The sequence below is a fragment of the Anolis sagrei genome, chromosome 2 (genome assembly GCF_037176765.1).
Source record: "Anolis sagrei isolate rAnoSag1 chromosome 2, rAnoSag1.mat, whole genome shotgun sequence".
In the NCBI taxonomy this organism is placed as follows: Eukaryota; Metazoa; Chordata; class Lepidosauria; order Squamata; family Dactyloidae; genus Anolis; species Anolis sagrei.
In genome coordinates, this window is record NC_090022.1 from 20,192,274 (window position 1) to 20,209,906 (window position 17,633).

Sequence of the window (17,633 nt, forward strand, 5' to 3'; positions counted from 1 at the left end):
AAAAAGTTGTTCCAAAAGAGAAAGTCTAATTTGTAATTAAAATTTGAAGTCAACTCTTATAAAAGTAAAAAAGAAAGAAAAGAAATTTGTTTTTAAACATCTGATTCTCATAGGATTAACAAATGGCTCCAGATGTAAATGGCGCTTTTGATGCAACATTGTTTTTTCTTCTGTTCCTCCTTCCCTTGTGAACTTCTCATGAATAGATCAGGATCATGGAAACTAGAAACAATATCATATGAAAGCTGGCTGGTACAACCTAGAGATCACAACCAAATACAGGGAAGACATCTGCCCTTGCACTTTGCTGCTCTGCTGCCGAGTACGAATGCCCAGTGTGGAACACATCTCACCACGCTAAAACATTGGATGTGGCTCTTAATGAGACATGCTGCATTATCACGGGGTGTCTGCACCCTGCACCACTGGAGAAATTACATTGTTTAGTCAGTATTGCACCACCTGACATCTCCCGGGAAGTAGCAACCAATAGTGAAAGGACCAAGGCAGTGACATCTCTGGCCCATCCCCTGTTTGGAGATCAGCCAGTATGCCAATGACTTAAATCAAGAAATAATTTTCTAAGATCTACAGAGACACTTGGTGAAACACCTCAGCAAGTGAGAGTCCAAAAGTGGCAGGCTAAAACTCAGAACCTCTACCAATAGCTGATACCACATGAGAGACTCCCTTCTGGGCACACAGAATACTGGGTGACTTGGAAGGCGCTGAACAGACTGTGCTCTGGAGAGCTAACCTTAAGAAATGGGGCCACTAAGTGGAGTCCACAACATGTGAGTGTGGAGAAGAGCAAACCACAGACCACCTACTGCAATGCACCGTGAGCCCTGCCACATGCACAATGGAGGACCTTCTTACAGCAACACCAGAGATAGTCCAAGTGGCCAGCTACTGGTCAAAGGACATTTAATGGAATGCCAAGTTTGCAAACCTTGTACGTTTTTTGGTTTGTTTTTTGTTTTTAAATATAACTGTTTGGTTCACTCCTGATATGATAAATAATGGAAACTTTAAGTCTGAAATAAAGAACTAGATGTTCCACCTAAAAGCCAGAAACCTCTCATGTAGATCACCAGCCCTTGGTTTGGTTTTCATTCAGCTGCAGGGAATGCTCTCCAGATGTTAGATTGCAAATTCCACCAGTCCAGGTCTTACACTGCAATCCAAAAACAGCTGGAGGGTAACACAATCCTCACTCTTCTTCTGGCCAGTGGTGCCCATTGTTTGGTCCACCAGGTGCTCCCAGAATTGCTGACCAATGAAAAAATTGACCAAGCCTTCTGGGAGTTGGGAGTCCCAAACATCTGGAGGAACAAGATTGGACACCACTGGACAGCAGTGTTTCTCAAACTGCTCCTCCAGATGTTTTGGACTTCAGCTCCCATAATTCCTTACTGCTGGTAAGCCGGCTGGGATTTCTGGGAGCTGAAGTCCCTAACACCTGGAGGAGCAGGTGCTGTAGAAGGTCACCTCCTTTAAGGCAGTGGTTTTCAACCTGTGGGTCCCCAGGTGTTTTGGTCTACCACTCCCAGAAATCCCAGCCAGTTTACCAGCTGTTAGGATTTCTGGGAGTTGAAGGCCAAAATATCTGGGGACCCACAGGTTGAGAACCACTGTTTTAAGGCGCCTCAGAGTTAGAGCACCTTCTCAGGAGTTAACACGTCAGATGGAGTGCAATGTTTGTGCAGAAAAAAGGTCGGATTCTCTCCCCAGTTAATGTTCCCAAGTAGAAAGTATAGATAAATTCATCAGTATCTGCATCAAAAAAGTCCACCCAGCCCTCTTCACAATCCAGGGCCACCCGGACCTTCTTGGGCTTTTGTCTTAAGATCAGGGGTGTGGGCTTTGGAGAAGTAAAAGCAGAAACTTGACCAGGTGAGGATAAATCATCAACAGATTCTCCTACAGCCCAGATCCCGTCGCTAGGGTTAAAGTCAACAGGCCCCTTCCTCTTGACGAAATCTATTGCAACTCCAATGGCCCATGCTGGATTCTCAAACAGATGTCCCTCAGGTGCTCTCTTCTCCTCAATGTTCACCTCAACCTCCCACCAATGTCTTCCGGAAAGGAATCTTTCACAGCCCAGCGCACATTGCTCCCAGTCAAATCCCTGTGGGTGTTCGGTTAGTTCCTGAGATTTTGGACTGTATTTCGCAGTCTTCAGGTCCTTAGACACCAACATTTTAGGATGTGCTGTGCTGGGGTCCAGAGTCACACTCACTGAAAGGGAACGAGAAAGAAAGAGAAGTCTGTGTAGTAGATGGTTTCAGAAAGTTTGAGCCATTATAGAGTTGCTCCTTTTTTGAGGAATCTGCATTCTGGTCAGAAGGCCCAACAAAAAGTGCCATATGGAGCAAGTGTGGGAATCTTAACCATGTGATAAGAGTAGGGGTGTTCACTGTCTTTACTAAATTGGCTTGACCAGGAGGACCCCAGAATTTGGGACCGATCACCCCTCTTGCTTAGACAACAAGCTAAGCAACCCAAGCCTTAAACGAAAATAAAAAGAGTCTTTCTCACAAAAGAGCACGTTCCTGGTAGCACAATGGGTTAAACTCTTCTGCTGGCAGGAATGAAGACTGACAGGCTAGAGGTTCAAATCTGGGGAGAGTGAAGATGAGCTCCCTCTGTCAGCTCCAGCTCCCCATGCGGGGACATGACAGAAGCTTCCCACAAGGATGGTAAAACATCCCCTGGACGATGTCCTGCAGGCAGCCAATTCTCTCACACGAGAAGCGACTTGCAGTTTCTCAAGTCGCTCTTGACACACACACACACAAAACTTTACCCACGCTTCACCTTTAAGACTCCCTGGCACACATAAAAAATTGTGTGAACCAAAGGTAAAAGTCTTAAGGGAGCCAAGTAGCCCAAAATCAAACATGGGAGAAGTTGACCGTAGGTGTTCTTCGAAAATTCCTGCATTTCCTTTCCCCCACTCTCTTGTTCTTAGAACAACAGATACTTTAGATAGAACAGGATTTTTTGCATGACAAGTCCTTCTGTTTATTCTATCACCTAAATTCTCACATTTGGTCCACATTATTTGATCCCACATCAAATAATGTGGGATTTTCAGTCTTGATATTCTGGGATATAAGTCTGTGTGGAAGGGTCCACATTTTGTCAACTACTTTGGTAAACAAAGGTTCATTACTAACAGTTTTAGTTGTCATACTTTTCCAAAAAAAAAAAAAAAGGCTAAAATCCTGGGAAACACTAATTTCCAAGAGCAGTTTAATTTGTACTCAGCAATTCTCCAATAGTTAAATGAAAGTCTTCTCTTTGAAGTCTATCCTTCAACAAACATTCTCCCTGGTACTAATCTTTCTGAGGGGCTGTGGTAGTGCAGCGAGTTAAACCACTAAGCTGCAGAACTTGCTGACTGGAAGGTCGGCGGTTCAAATTCATGGGACAGGGTGAGCTCCTGTTGTTAGCCCCAGCTTCTGCCAACCTAGCAGTTCAAAAACATGCAAATGTGAGTAGATCAATAGGTACTGCTTCGGTAGGAAGGTAACAGCACTCCATGCAGTGATGCCGGCCACATGACTTTGGAGGTGTCTAGGGACAACTCCGGCACCGCCCCCTAGAGTAGGACTCGACTAGACTTAATGTCAAGGGGAAAGATTTAACTTTACTAATCTTTCTGATAATTACCTTTGTTCATGGTTTTCTTCAGTGTATCTGTTATAAAGAAAAAGAAGAGTGACAATGAAAACAATCTCTACATCTTCTCACAGTAAGAATATCATTTTTAAAAATGAACATTTTGCTTCCCATGATTTCTTTCAAGTTATTTAAACTTGATCATGGATATTGCCTCAGGAAGTAACACCAGAAAAGGCAGAGTCAGGGAGTAGTGCTGAAAAGCTTTTAAATTATTGAAATATGATTGCACTGGAAACACGGCCTCATCCAGTCCTTCCCCCAAAGAATAAGGCAAAGGGTGCTTTTGGATGAAAACGGAGAACTGCTGTTCCCATAGCTCTCTTCTTCCCATATCGCCTTAACCTGGTAATTTCCCCATAAACCTAAAAAAGAATGCATTTTGGGCAACAGAATCTCTCCTTTTTTCAAGCCAGAAATGAACCTACATCACCTTGGAAAGCCACAGAAACTATTCCAAAGACGTCTGATTTGAATGCACAGCCCTAAGGTATATAACCAGTCTTTACTCACTGCTGTAAGTAAAGCACTACAGTGTGACTACCAGCACTACTCACAGTGTGCTGGTAGTCACACTGTATTGTTCTAGAAAAATGGGATACAAATGTTGAAGTTCTTTAATACCTATATGTAGTCACATTATTACAGTAATCCGCACTAAAGGGGAAAAAATTGTTGCACTAGTGGTGCAACTCTATCTTTGATGACTCAAAAGTAGATTCAGGGTGCATCTACACTGCAGTCTAAATGGAGTTTGATAATCACCTTATCTGCCAAGGCTTTATGCTACAGGCTCCTCAGATTTGTTGTTTGGTGAGACACCAAAAGTCCTAGGCAAAGAAGGTTAAAGACCTTGTAAAACCACAATTCCCATGCTTCCATAGCACTGAGCCAAGTATGTCAACATACATTATTTCTACAGCGTAGATGCACCCTAAAGAGTTCCATGAGATGTATTCCCAGGAAACTGTGCACAGAATGTCAGCCTTCAGGACTACATACCGTGTTCAGTATTTACATTAGGATTGTGTGTCATTAACAGCCGGAAGGGGGTCATAGGATTAGCATGGGGATAAACCCCTGAAGATGCTTATCAGGAAATTACCTGTGTCCAAAGCTTGCTCCAAATTGACTTGGTCCAGTGCATGCTCCAAGGACTCTATTAAACAGAGGGGAAAGTGACAAAATTACTCAGGGTCCTTCCACACAGCCATATAACCCAGAACATCAAGGCAGATAATTCACAATACCTGCTTTGAACTGGGTTGTTTGAGTCCACACTCCCAGGTAATCCAGTTCCATGTGGACTTTATACAGCTGCGTGGAAGGGGCCTAAGTTATGATAACATGCCTAGGAACTGCAATCACATTTTATATTTGCTGTCCAAACCAGTAGTCAATGCTGGGCAACTCCAAAAGAAGCAACTTGCAGCATGTTCTACTCCTTGCAATCAATTTGGAACTGTCATAACCCCTGGAGACTTAAATCTATCCCTTCTCCTCCTTGAACTCTCAAAATCTTGATTACCTTTGCGACTCTCCACAGCTTTTCTTAGATCAGAATTCTTCTGGGAGTAAATTCGGAGTTTCTCTTCCCACTTGGGTGAAAGGTCCACATATTGGTTTCCTGAATCTTTCTCATAGCTGGAAAGAAACATGATCAACTGTAAAGAAGAGTCATAGACTGTCATACTTCTGTAAACTTGTGGGATTTAATAAGAAAAGGTAATTTTGGCATTTTCTGATGGGTAAATGTCCCTACCCAAAACAGTAAGATAACAACAACTGTTGTACTGTTGTACCTTTGTTGTAAACCGCGTTGAGTCGCCTGTTAGGCTGAGAAACTGCGGTATACAAGTAAATAAATAAATAACAACAACAACAATGTTTTGTTTATAGGGTTGTAGTAGGTTTTTTCGGGCTATATGGCCATATTCTAGAGGCATTTTCTCCTGTTTCACCTGCATCTATGGCAAGCATCCTCAGAGGTAGTGAGGTCTATTGGGACTAGGAAAGCAGGTTTATATATCTGTGGAATGGCCAGGGTGGGACAAAGGACTCTTGTCTGTTGGAGCTAGGTGTGAATGTTTCAACTGACCACCTTGATTAGCATTTGATGGCCTGTCAGTGCCCGGGGCAATATTTTGTTGAGAGGTGATTAGATGTGCCTGATTGTTTCCCCTCTGTTTTGTTTATATTCTGCCCTTCTCCCCAAGGGGAATTAGAGCAGATTGCAGAATGTAAAGCAGACACAGACAAACATTCAGTGCCTTATTACAATCACATACACACAAACACAGACAAAGGCAAAGGCTTCTCCTTTCATTTCCAGCTCTGGAGATGGTGCCCATCTCTGGCTCTAGGGGAGGTGCTCTTCTCCATTTCCAAGCTGAGGAGCCTGTGTTGTCACCTCCGGGTTGTGTGGCCACCATGACTACTTGGAGCATCTTTTTGCCTTTTCCTGCCGAAGCAGTACCTATTTATCTACTCACATTTGCATGTTTTCGAACTGCTAGGTTGGCAGGAGCTAGGGTTAACAGCAGGAGCTCACCCCGTCCTGCAACTTCGAACTGCCAACCTTCAAATCAGCAGTTCAGCAGCACAAGGATTTAACCCATTGCGCCACCTGAGATCTTTTGAACAAACAGCTTCTACTCTGGACATTATTAATAGGAAGGAAATGAGGAGCTGTGTCTCTCCTATTGGAAGAAAAGTGATTTCCCACCAAAACAAATGACAGAAGGTAGAAAGAAGCAAATACCTGCATAAGGTGTTTTTGATGTCCTGAAAGAAAGAGAGAATTAGGTCTCAAAATACTGAATAAACAATATTTCTTCCCCACTATTCCAGTGATGTTTTTTTACTTGTTGCCTTTCAGTGGCATAATAATAATAATAATAATAATAATGCTTGTCCTCTCTTAAAAGAGACTAAAATTGTCATTTGTAGGATAAAGCCTTCTTTATCTTTCACAAGAGGTTTCAGTGGAGCCTCAGTGTTAACTCTCACCTGAAGAAGCTCATTCGGTGGCTGCAGGCACTTTTCCTCCATCTCTCCGATCAGTTGACTCAGTTCAGAAATCTCTGCAGAAAGTTTGTCGAGGCCTTCTTTCTCCTCTTCCTTCATTGCTTTCTCCAGATCTCGTAGTTTACCCAACCAAAAACATTTCCTTTCCTCAAGTAACTTCTGCTTTCTCTCAAAGGCAGAGGCGATCTTCTGTTTTTCTGTTTGTAACTGGTGCTATGGGGGAAACCACATAGAAATTAAACAGAGGAAGATGTGGCTCAGTCAAAGCAACTTGTCATGTATATCAGAGATGCTTTGCAAAATAATAATAATAATAATAATAATAATAAATCTTATTTATATTCCGCCCTTCTCCCCTAGGGGGCTCAGAGCAGATTACAGCATTTGTATACATAGGCAAACATTCAATGCCTTTACAATCATATACAATGAGATACACAAACACAAACAAAGGCAGAGGCTTCTCCTTTCATTTCTGGCTTCTGGAGGCACTGCTCATCTCTGGGGAGGTTTTTTTTCTCCATTTCCAAGCCAAGGAGTTGTCACCTCCTGGTTGTGTGGCTGGTAAGATTGCTTGGTGTGTCTCTTTGCCTTTTCCCGCTGCAGTGGTACCTATTTATCTATTCACATTTGCATGTTTTCAAGCTGCTAGGTTAGTTGGAGCTGACAGATGGGAGCTCACCCCATCTCACCGATTTAAACTGCCAACCTTTAGGTCAGTAATTCAGCCAACTTTCAGGTCAGCAGTTCAGCAGCACAAGGGTATAACCCAGTGGTTCTCAATCTTCCTAATGCTGCAACACCTTAATTGTGGTGACCCCTAGCCGTAAAATTATTTTTGTTGCTACTTCATAACTGTAATTTTGTTAATGTTATGAATCACAATGTAAATATCTGATATGCAAGATGTATTTTCATTCACTGGACAAAATTTGGCACAAATTCCCTATATTCCAAAATTTGAATACTGGTGGGGTAGGGGAAACATTGATTTTGTCATTTGGGAGTTGTAGTTGCTGGGATTTATAGTTCACCTACAATCAAAGAGCATTCTGAACTTCACCAACGATAGAATTGAACCAAACTTGGCACACAGAACTCCCATGACCAACAGAAAATACTGGATGGATTTGGTGGGCCTTAACCTTGAGTTTTGGAGTTGTAGTTCACTTACATCCAGAGAGCACTGTGGACTCAAACAATGATAGATCTCGGCACGAATACTCAATATGCCCAAAGTGAACACTGGTGGAGTTTGGGGGAAATAGACCTTGACATTTGGGAGTAATAGTTGCTAGGATTTATAGTTCACCTACAATCAAAGGACATTCTGAACCACATCAACTATAGAATTGGGCCAAACTTCCCACACAGAACCCCCGTGACCAACAGAAAATACTTGTTTTCTGATGGTCTCTGGTGACCCCTCAGACACCCCCTTCACAACCCCCCCCCAGGGGTCCCAACCCCCAGGTTGAGAAATGCTGCTATAACCCATAGTATAGTATACTATTAATTCTAACCTAGAGATGCACTCCAAGTCTTTGGAAGAAAGGCCAGGCTATAAAGCTAATGATTATAGTAGTAACAATGATATCTTGCATCACTTTTTTTGTGTCAGGAGCGACTTGAGAAACTGCAAGTCACATCTGGTATGAGAGAATTGGCTCTCTGCAAGACATTGCCCAGGGGACGCCCGGATGTTTTAATGTTTTACCATCCTTGTGGGAGGTTTCTCTCATGTTCCCACACGGGGAGCTGCAGCTGACAGAGGAAGCTCATCTGCACTCTCCCCGATCTCAAACCTTTGACCGGTCAGTCTTCAATCTTGCCGGCACAAGAGGGCTCCTATCTTGCATCACTGATACGGATGCATAGAGAGGGTCTTAGCCTACACATGATCCCATCTCACCAGCCCTTCATTAACAATCCTTACCAGAAAGCTCTGCATTCTTCTCTCTTTTGTTTCTTTCAGGGAGGAAAGCTCCTCTCGATCATTCTTCAAAGAGTTAACATATTCCTTGAGCTTTTCCTGCAAAAAGCAGGGGAAAAAATCATTTCACTTGATCAGTTTAGGGCCAGCCTGAAACTTCCTTACAAAAAAATCTAATTAGAAGAAATAGCTGAAAAAATATGGGCAGATCATTTATCCCTTAAGCCAAAAAACCTCTGCTAACATCTTCCCCTTCACTCTTTCTGTTTTATCCTTTCTTGAAGCCCTGATATTTTGACAACACATTCAATGAACTTGACATGCAAATATGTGGCACAAATGGTTGTTGTAGGTTTTTCAGGCTAGATGGCCATGTTCTAGAAGCATTCTCTCCTGACATTTCGCCTGCATCTATGGCATGCATCCTCAGAGGTTGTGTGGCACAAAGTTTTATATTGTTTTGAACTGTTGAGGTATTGAGTGTGCCTTAAATGCATTATGGAACTAGAACCACTATTAAATCTTAGGTTCTAGGAATCTAAAGTTAAGTCACAAATGAGATTTGAACCTAGGACTTTCTGTTTCTAAGCTCTGTCTTTTACTCCTTATTTTACAGGCTATAATAACGCAATGATAGACTTAAAGTCACCAGATTCTATCTGATCTTGGAAACACTCCAGGTCAGTTTTAGGCCCCCTTCTACACTGCCATATAAAATCAGATTATTTGCTTTGAACTGGATTAGCTGGCAGTATAGACTTACACAATCCAGTTCATTTCATTTTTATCTGGCAGTTTAGATGGGACCGTAGAGGTTCCTGTTGTCCTATTCAAGAACTTGCAGGCATATTTAAGGTTCATTTGGGGGACTGTAAATATTTTAAAGGATGCCACATTGAGGAGAGGCCAAACTTGTATTCTGCTGCTTTGAAGACTAGGACACAATGGAACAATGGTTTCAAATGGCAGGAAAATAGATTCCACCTAAATATTAGGAAGAACTTTCTGAGGGTAAGATCTGTATAACAGTACTGCCTTGAGCGTTGTGGAGTCACCTCCTCTGGAGGTTTTAAAACAGAGAATGGATGGCCAGATATTGTGGGATTTTCTGATTTGGTATTCTGGGTTTTATGGGTGTGTGGAAGAGCCCTGAATCCACACTGCCAGATAATCTGAGATAAACAGATAATCTGGGATCAGATCCTGGGATATAGGGCAGTGTAGATCCAGCCTAAGAGAGAACAGTTTAATTAAATCAATCAATAACATTATGTAACAAAATTTGAAAAAAATATATTCCTGGTTTGAAAGTGTTATTCCTGTTTAAATGTGTAATGCTTATTTTGAAAGTAGTTGAGTTCTACTCTGGAAACTTCATTTTTGTGGCTGCCACAAACTATGTTAAATTGGGTTGTTGTAGCCATGTTCTGGCCATGTTCTGGAGGCAATTTTTCTCCTGACGTTTCGCCTGTATCTGTGGCAAGCATCCTCAGAGGTAGTGAGGTCTCAGAGGTAGTGAGGTGACCTCACTACCTCTGAGGATGCTTGCCATAGATGCAGGCGAAATGTCAGGAGAAAAATTGCCTCCAGAACATGGCCATGTAGCCCGAAAAAACCTACAACAACCCAGTGGTTCCGGCCATGAAAGCCTTCGACAATACATATGTTAAATTGGTTGAGATTCATTGAAATATTCATTGATAAACTATAGCAAAATGTGCTGCAGGATGTCTCGCAAAAACAAAGTTTGTGCAGTTCAATAAACCTTTTTCTTGTTTTTATGATAGAACACAATTAGAAAATGAGATTTTTAACCCAGGAACAAAAATCATGTTACACAGTGTAATGAAATCCACAAAAATCAAACAATATGGAGGGCCAACTGTAATTCCCATCGATCCTAATGATTTCATACCTTGTATTCTTCAGAAACTTCATGTACGGGGACCACAGTGTGATGTCGGTGCTCAATGGACCTGTCGCACACCACGCAGATGGGGGCTTCGTCATCGTTGCAGAAAAGCTTGAAGGGCTCCTCGTGTTTCTCGCATTCCCCCTTCTTCCGCTTGGCCTTTTGCTTCTCCTGAAGGTCCTTGATGTGCTCCACCATACGAGCCAGATGTCGGTTCATCCTGAACGTGTTCTCCAGGATCATTTCTCGGCACTGAGGACATGGAAACGGTCCTCTAGACTCCGTCCAGTATTCCAAGAGACAGGCTTTGCAGTAGTTATGCCCGCAGGCAGTAGTCATGGGAAAGCTGAGGTAGTCCAGGCAAATCGGGCAAGTAATTTCTGTGCAGAGAGCTTGGATTGGAACCTCTGTCCCCATGGCTGTTTACTCCTGAAGCAGGAGTATAATGATAGATAGCATTAATTTTATCTTTAGTTTCAAACCCTTGACTAGCATCAGGGGCAGGCAATTGGTGGCATCTACATTTCAGACCTGTCCCCTTCTCTGTGTCGCTCCACCTTCAGAAATAAATCTGCACTTTAGAATTAATGCAGTTTGACACCTCTTTAAATGCCATGGATCAATGCTATGGAATCCTGGGTTTTGTAGTTTTGGTGAGGCACCAGCACTCTTTGGCAGAGAAAGCTAAAAATCTTGTAAAACTACAACTCACATGTTTCCATATGGTTGTGCCATGGTAAACTGCATTCATTCTACAGTGTGCGGTAGATGAACACTTACCACTTCATCACACTAGAGAATGAGTCCACTTAAAATCCAGTTTCTGCCTTCTGCAGAATTCTGGTGTTTGTAGTTTAGTGAGGCTGTTAAAGGCTCCTCCATAAACTACAAACCCCAGAATTCTGCAGGAGACTGAAAGCGGATTTGAAGTGGATTTTTTCTCTAGTGTGATGACGCCATTAGCAAAGGAGAGCACATGAGAGGTTCCAGAACTCTTTTTTTAGGGTGCGTCTACACCAGTGGTTCTCAACCTGTGGCCTACAACTCCCAGAAATTACCAGCTGCTAGGATTTCTGGGAGTTGAAGACCAAAACATCTGGGGACCCACAGGTTGAGACCCACTAGTCTACACAAATAATTGGTATATAGGTCATGCATATTAAAGTTCAATACCACTATCACACATTAAATATGATTTTATATAACAGGCACCCATTTTACTATGCCATTGTATATAATAGGACTTGAGCATCCATGGATTTTGAAATCTACAGATCTTAGAACCAAATCCCAGTGGATACCAAGGTTCCATGGTACACATGTGTGTGAATATGTGTGTGTGTGTGTGTGTACATACATACACACACATGCATACACAGTCCCCACAACTATAATAAAATCAAAGGAATCTCTTCATAGAAAGATTTTTGGTAAATTACTGATTATTTTCACACATCAATAATAATAAACACAACTTTTGAAATTCATGGGAAAATATTCAAGTCAAAGACGTGCACTATGGTTTGGTTCCAGCTCCCCCACTGGATTCCAAAATCCATGGATGTACAAGTCCCATTATATAAAATAATGAAGTAAAATGGTGTCCCTTCTATAAAATGCCAAAATTCAAGATTTTCTTTCTTGGATTTCAAAGAAGTATTTCCAAGTCATGGATGGTTGAATCCGTGGATACAAAATCTGTGCATACAGAGGACCGACTGTACAACAAAAGCCACAAAATGATGTATTTTATGCATTCTAGTCAGCAAATAAAAGTATTGTTCTTTTATGAATTTGAAAATACCTGATCACCTGATATGGTTGTTTGAAAAATGTATGGCCAAGGTTACCATGTCTACCTTTTGACATCCTAATTGTTGTTGTTGTTGTTGTTGTTGTTACTATAAACTTTATATATATCCCACCCTCTCTCCCTGAAGTGACTTGGGGTGGCTTACAACAAACCATTTTACCTTTTATTTGCTTCCAAATCTATGTAACTTTCCTTAAAACCCTGTGGCTGTAATTCTGTCCTTATCACCACATCTAATGAAGTGGACTGATGGCCAAAAAAGCTCATGTATAAATATCAATCAATGTGGAAAGTTTTGTTAAGTCTGTTCCATTTTTCCTTATTTTTTTCTAGAATCATAAAGCTAGAAGAGACCCCAAGGGCCATCCAGACCAACCCCTTGCCATGCAGGAAAAGTACCATCAAAGCACCCCCAACAGATGGCCAACCATGCCTGAGAGAATCGCCTCACTGGGTGACTCTCTCAACTTCAGAGGAAGGCAAAGGCAAATCCCTTCTCTGAATAGATCTAGCAAGAAGACCCAAATAGAGACACAATCAGTTGGAAACCACTAGTAGGCAACCACATCAAAGAGTGCATATGTTTTGGAGGGACAGGCTGCATTTAGTTTAAACTCTCCTTCCTCCCTAGTCATTGAATTAAATGATTCTGAGAAAGGGTGGATCCACACTGTAGATTTAATGCAGTTCGGCACCACTTTGCCATGGATCAATGCTAGGGTTTGTAAATCTGTGAGTCACCTTCCCTCTTTGGCAGAGAAGGCTAAAAACCTTTTGGAAACTACAACTCCAATGGTTCCATAACATTGAGCCATGGCAAGTGGAGTCAAACTGCATTAATTCCACAATGTGGGCGCACCCAAAGAGACTTTTTCCTCACTTTTATCCTTCCTACTCACAACATGGAACATTAATTGCAAGACAACAGTCCCAAAGACTTATGAAACTAACCTTTATCTTTGTGCGATGCTTCCAGTTGTTGTTGCTGCAGCTCAATCCCAAAGGAAAAGAAATTCACTTTTCTGCCTCAAAGAAAGTTGGAAGAGTTTCTCCTCTCTGATTGGTCGGATTACCCAGCCAATCAGAAACAGAAGTGGGACAATCCTCTCTCTAATTGTGCATTTACACTGTGGAATGGATGCAGTTTGCCACCACTTTAAATGCCTTGGCTCAATGCTATGGAATCCTGGGGATGTAGTTTTCCAAGGTCATTAGCCTTCTTTGCCAAGGAGTGCATCAATCCCAGGCTTCCTGGCAGTAAGCCATTGGGTGGAACTACAATGTGGAATGAATGCAGTTTGACATCACTTTGATTGCCATGGCTCAAGGCTACAGAATCCTGGGAGCTGTAGTTTGTTGAGGCACCTTCACTTTTTGGCAGAGAAAAGACTTTGGAAAATTATAGCACTTAATATTCCAAAGAAAAGACTGGAAAACTATAGCACTTAGTATCAGCAGTGGAACTCACTGCCTCGGAGTGTGGTGGAGGCTCCTTTGGAAGTTTTTAAACAGAGGCTGGATGGCCATCTGTCAGGGGTGCTTTGAATGCAATTTTCCTGCTTCTTGGCAGGGGGTTGGACTGGATGGCCCATGAGATCTCTTCCAACTCTAGGATTCTATTATTCTATTCCATAGCCTTGAGCCATGGCAGTAAAAGCAGTGTCATAATGCATTCATTCAACAGTGTATACCAGGCATGAGCAAACTTCGGCCCTCCAGGTGTTTTGGACTTCAACTCCCACAATTCCTAACTCCAGGCCACTTCCTTAAGCTGCGGGGGGAGGGGGGGGAGGAAAGGGCATGAGACTATTAGTAATTGTGGGAGCTGAAGTCCAAAACGCCTGGAGGGCCCAAGTTTGCCTGTACCTGGTGTAGACGCACCCCAAATTCCCAAGAAAGTTGCAGCATTGTTTGGAACTTCGGCTTCTTATGTAGGTTTCCTCTCACCAGCATGCTAATGCTTTTTAAAGTCAGACATCTGACAAAATCAGTTTTTAAAAAGATTCTTATATCAGAAGTGACCACAAGGGTCTTCCAAGTCCAACCCCATTCTGCCATGCAAGAACACACAATCAAAGCACTCCCAACAGATGGCCATACAGCCTCTGTTCAGAAGCTTATATTGTTTGACTTGTATTTAAGAGATTCTTTTCATGTTAGCCTCATATTGGCCACCCCGCGTCCCCTTTGGGGAGATGGTGGTGGGGTATAAATAAGGATGATGATGATGATGATGATGATTATTATTATTATTATTATTATTATATTTTTACTATATTTTATTTCCTTGTTCTGATTTCCTTTAATATTGTAATAAGGTGGATTAAAGGTGAAGGTAAAGGTTTCCCCTTGACATAAAGTCTAGTTGTGTCCAACTCTGGTGGGTGGTGCTCATCTCCACTTCCAAGACGAAGAGCTGGCATCGTCCATAGACATCTCCAAGATCATGTGGCCAGCATGACTGCATGGAGCACCGTTACCTTCCTGCAGGAGTGGTACCTATTGATCTAATCACATTTGCATGTTTTCAAACTGCTTAGTTGGCAGCAGCTGGGGCTCACCTCATTTTCTGGATTCAAACCGCCAACTTTTCGATCAGCAAGTTCAGCAGCTCAGCAGTTTAACCCGCTGCTCCACCAGGGGATTCATTTCACATTTATTTCTGCATGTTAAAATTTTTGTTTTTGTCAAGTTATGAAGTGCTTTGAGTCACAGTTTGTTTGGGAAAGTGGGATAGAATTACACTCAATAATATTGAACTATAAATCCCAGCAACTACAACTCCCAAATGACAAAATCAATCCTCACCAACCCCACCAGTATTGAAAGATGGACGTATTGGGTATTTGTGCCCAATTTGGTCCAGTGAATGAAAATACATCCTGCAAATCAGTTTATGATTCAAAACAGGAGCCAAATTACACTTATGAAGTAGCAACGCATATAGTGTTACGGCTGGGGGTCATGACAACAAGAGGATCTGTAATAAGGGGTCATGGCATTAGGAAGGTTGAGAACTACTGTCATAGATGGTGCAGAGCAAAGGTAAGATCTGCATTTAACAAACTCAATTTGCCAGGGCTCCAGTCTGCAGTTTCTCTCATGCTTACTGATTACATCCTTGAAAGAAGGGGGTTGCTACTGAGAATCCTGATTGCTTGAAATATGTTCCTTTCTTTGCTGCAGTTTTTTGCATTTCTATATACAGATCCTAAACAGAGTTCATCTGGCAGTCAATCCCTCTTTCATTCTTGATTGCACAAAGGCTTTAATCACCATACAATTGTGAGCCAGTTTATCTACGCTAAGGGGCTCTGTTTTCACCCAAGGACTACTTGTTGAGCAATCAAACAATGTGAAGATACTCAATACTATGTGGCAGGCTTTGTTTTCTTTTGTTTTGCAAGATTTACTCATTGGTTTTCTGTAGGGAGTGTCAGTGTACCATAGTGCTAGAGGAGGCCCTGGTGGTGCAGTGGGTTAAGCCCCTGTGCCAGCAGGACTAAAGACGGACAGGTCGCAGGTTCAAGTCCGGGGAGAGCACAGATGAGCTCCCTCTATCAGCTCCAGCTCCTCATGTGGGACATGAGAGAAGCCTCCCACAGGGATGGTAAAAACATCAAAAAAAACATCCGGACATCCCCTGGGCAACGGCCAATTCTCTCACATCAGAAGCGGCTTGCAGTTTCTCAGGTCGCTCCTGACAGGACAAAAAAAAAAGTGGCTAAAAACCATATCATACAAAAGCTGACTGGCCCAACCTGGGGATCACAACCAGATACAGTGAAGACACGTGCCCTTGTTTTTTGCTCCTCTGCTGCTGAGTACGCATGGCCATTGTGGAACACATCTCACCACATTAAAACAGTGGATATGGCTCTTATGAGACATGCCGCATTATCACAGGATGTCTTTGCCCTACACTGCTGGAGAAATTACACATTAGCCAGTATTGCACCATCTGACATCTGCGGGAAGTAGCAGCCAATAATGAAAGTACCAAGGCAGTGACATCTCCGGTCCACCTTCTGTTCGGATATCAGCCAGCACGCCAACACTGTAAATCAACAAATAGCTCCCTAAGATCGACAGAGATACTCACAGGAACACCTCAGCAAGTGAGAGTCCAAAAGTGGCAGGCTAAAACTCAGAACCTCAAGCCATGGCTGATCATCTGAGCAAGTGTTATGCCTCTGCTTGTAGTCTGCCTGTGTGATCTTCTTGCAGCAGCTGAGGATGTGATCTATTGTTTCATCTTCTTCCTTGCAGAGTCTACACTTGGGATCTGTCATCAACTTTTCAATTCTGGCTTTGATGGCATTTGTTCTAATGGCTTGTTCTTGGGCTGTCAGAATCAGGCCCTCTGTCTCCTTTTTCAAAGTTCAGTTTGTGAATTATATGCCAGCCCTATATGCCAGAATATCAAGGCAGAAAATCCCGCAATATCTGCTTTGAACTGGGTTATCTGACTCCACACTCAGATAATGTGGGGTTTTCTGCCTTGATATTCTGGGATATAGGGCTGTGTGGAAGGGCCCCCATACAGGGACTGAGTATAACATGCCCAAAGTCTCCCAGTAGGATTCTGTGGTCAGGCATTGATTTAAACCCTGTTCTTCTAGAGCCCAACATTCAAACCACACTGGTCCTTAGGATCCACAGGGGTTTGATTCCAGGACCTCTCCATGGATACGAAAATCCATGGACATAGAAGAAGACATAACTAGAAGAGACCATAATGTTCTGTAAAGTAAAGGTGGTAAATAGAAAAAGAGGAAGGGCTCATTCCAGATGGATAGATTCAATCAAAGTCATGGGCAGACCCAATTCTTTAAGTCTATCCTGCCTAGTTGCCTTCAGGTTGTTTGTTTTATGGAGACCCCTGAGGCAAACCTATCACAGGGTTTTCTTGGCCAGATGTGTTCAAAAGGGATTTGGCTTTGCCTTCCTTTTGAAGCTGAGGGAGTGTGACTTGTCCAATGTCACCTAGGGAGTTTTCATGGCCAAACAAGAGAGAATGGTTGGGCCGAGTAGGAATTCAAACCCTGTTCTTCAGATTCATAGTTCAGCACTCAAATTATTACATCACATTAGATCTCAGAAACAATAATGTGATCATATATTCATTAAGCCAACCAAAATGCACAAAGTTTATACAAAAAGGTTGGCAGGAGCTTTTAGAAACAGTATTTTTGCATGAGGAAAAAGTACCGGTATTTTAAAGAAAACGTAACTGGACATCCATTCTAACATTCAAAACA

General features: G+C 42.4%; 1 protein-coding gene across 1 annotated transcript; it reads right to left on the minus strand.

The window, feature by feature from the left end:
* Positions 1-558: 558 nt before the first annotated feature.
* On the minus strand, positions 559-11,023 carry LOC132765671 (zinc finger protein RFP-like). The gene is made up of 8 exons (XM_067465525.1): positions 10,563-11,023; positions 8,651-8,746; positions 6,697-6,927; positions 6,449-6,471; positions 5,216-5,331; positions 4,793-4,846; positions 3,679-3,705; positions 559-2,241 (listed from the first exon to the last, which is right to left on the minus strand). The coding sequence occupies exons 1-8, from the start codon at positions 10,974-10,976 to the stop codon at positions 1,676-1,678; spliced, it is 1,527 nt and encodes a 508-aa protein (XP_067321626.1). The 5' UTR covers positions 10,977-11,023; the 3' UTR covers positions 559-1,675.
* Positions 11,024-17,633: the final 6,610 nt, after the last annotated feature.

Excerpts from the sequence above, each read along its gene's own strand:
- LOC132765671 (XM_067465525.1), bottom strand. The coding sequence starts at position 10,976 with ATGGGGACAGAGGTTCCAATCCAAGCTCTCTGCACAGAAATTACTTGC. Across the intron at positions 8,747-10,562 it reads AAGTTTCTGAAGAATACAAG|GAAAAGCTCAAGGAATATGT; the intron begins GTATGAAATCAT and ends TGCTTTTTGCAG. Across the intron at positions 3,706-4,792 it reads GGAGCAAGCTTTGGACACAG|ATACACTGAAGAAAACCATG; the intron begins GTAATTTCCTGA and ends TCTTTATAACAG.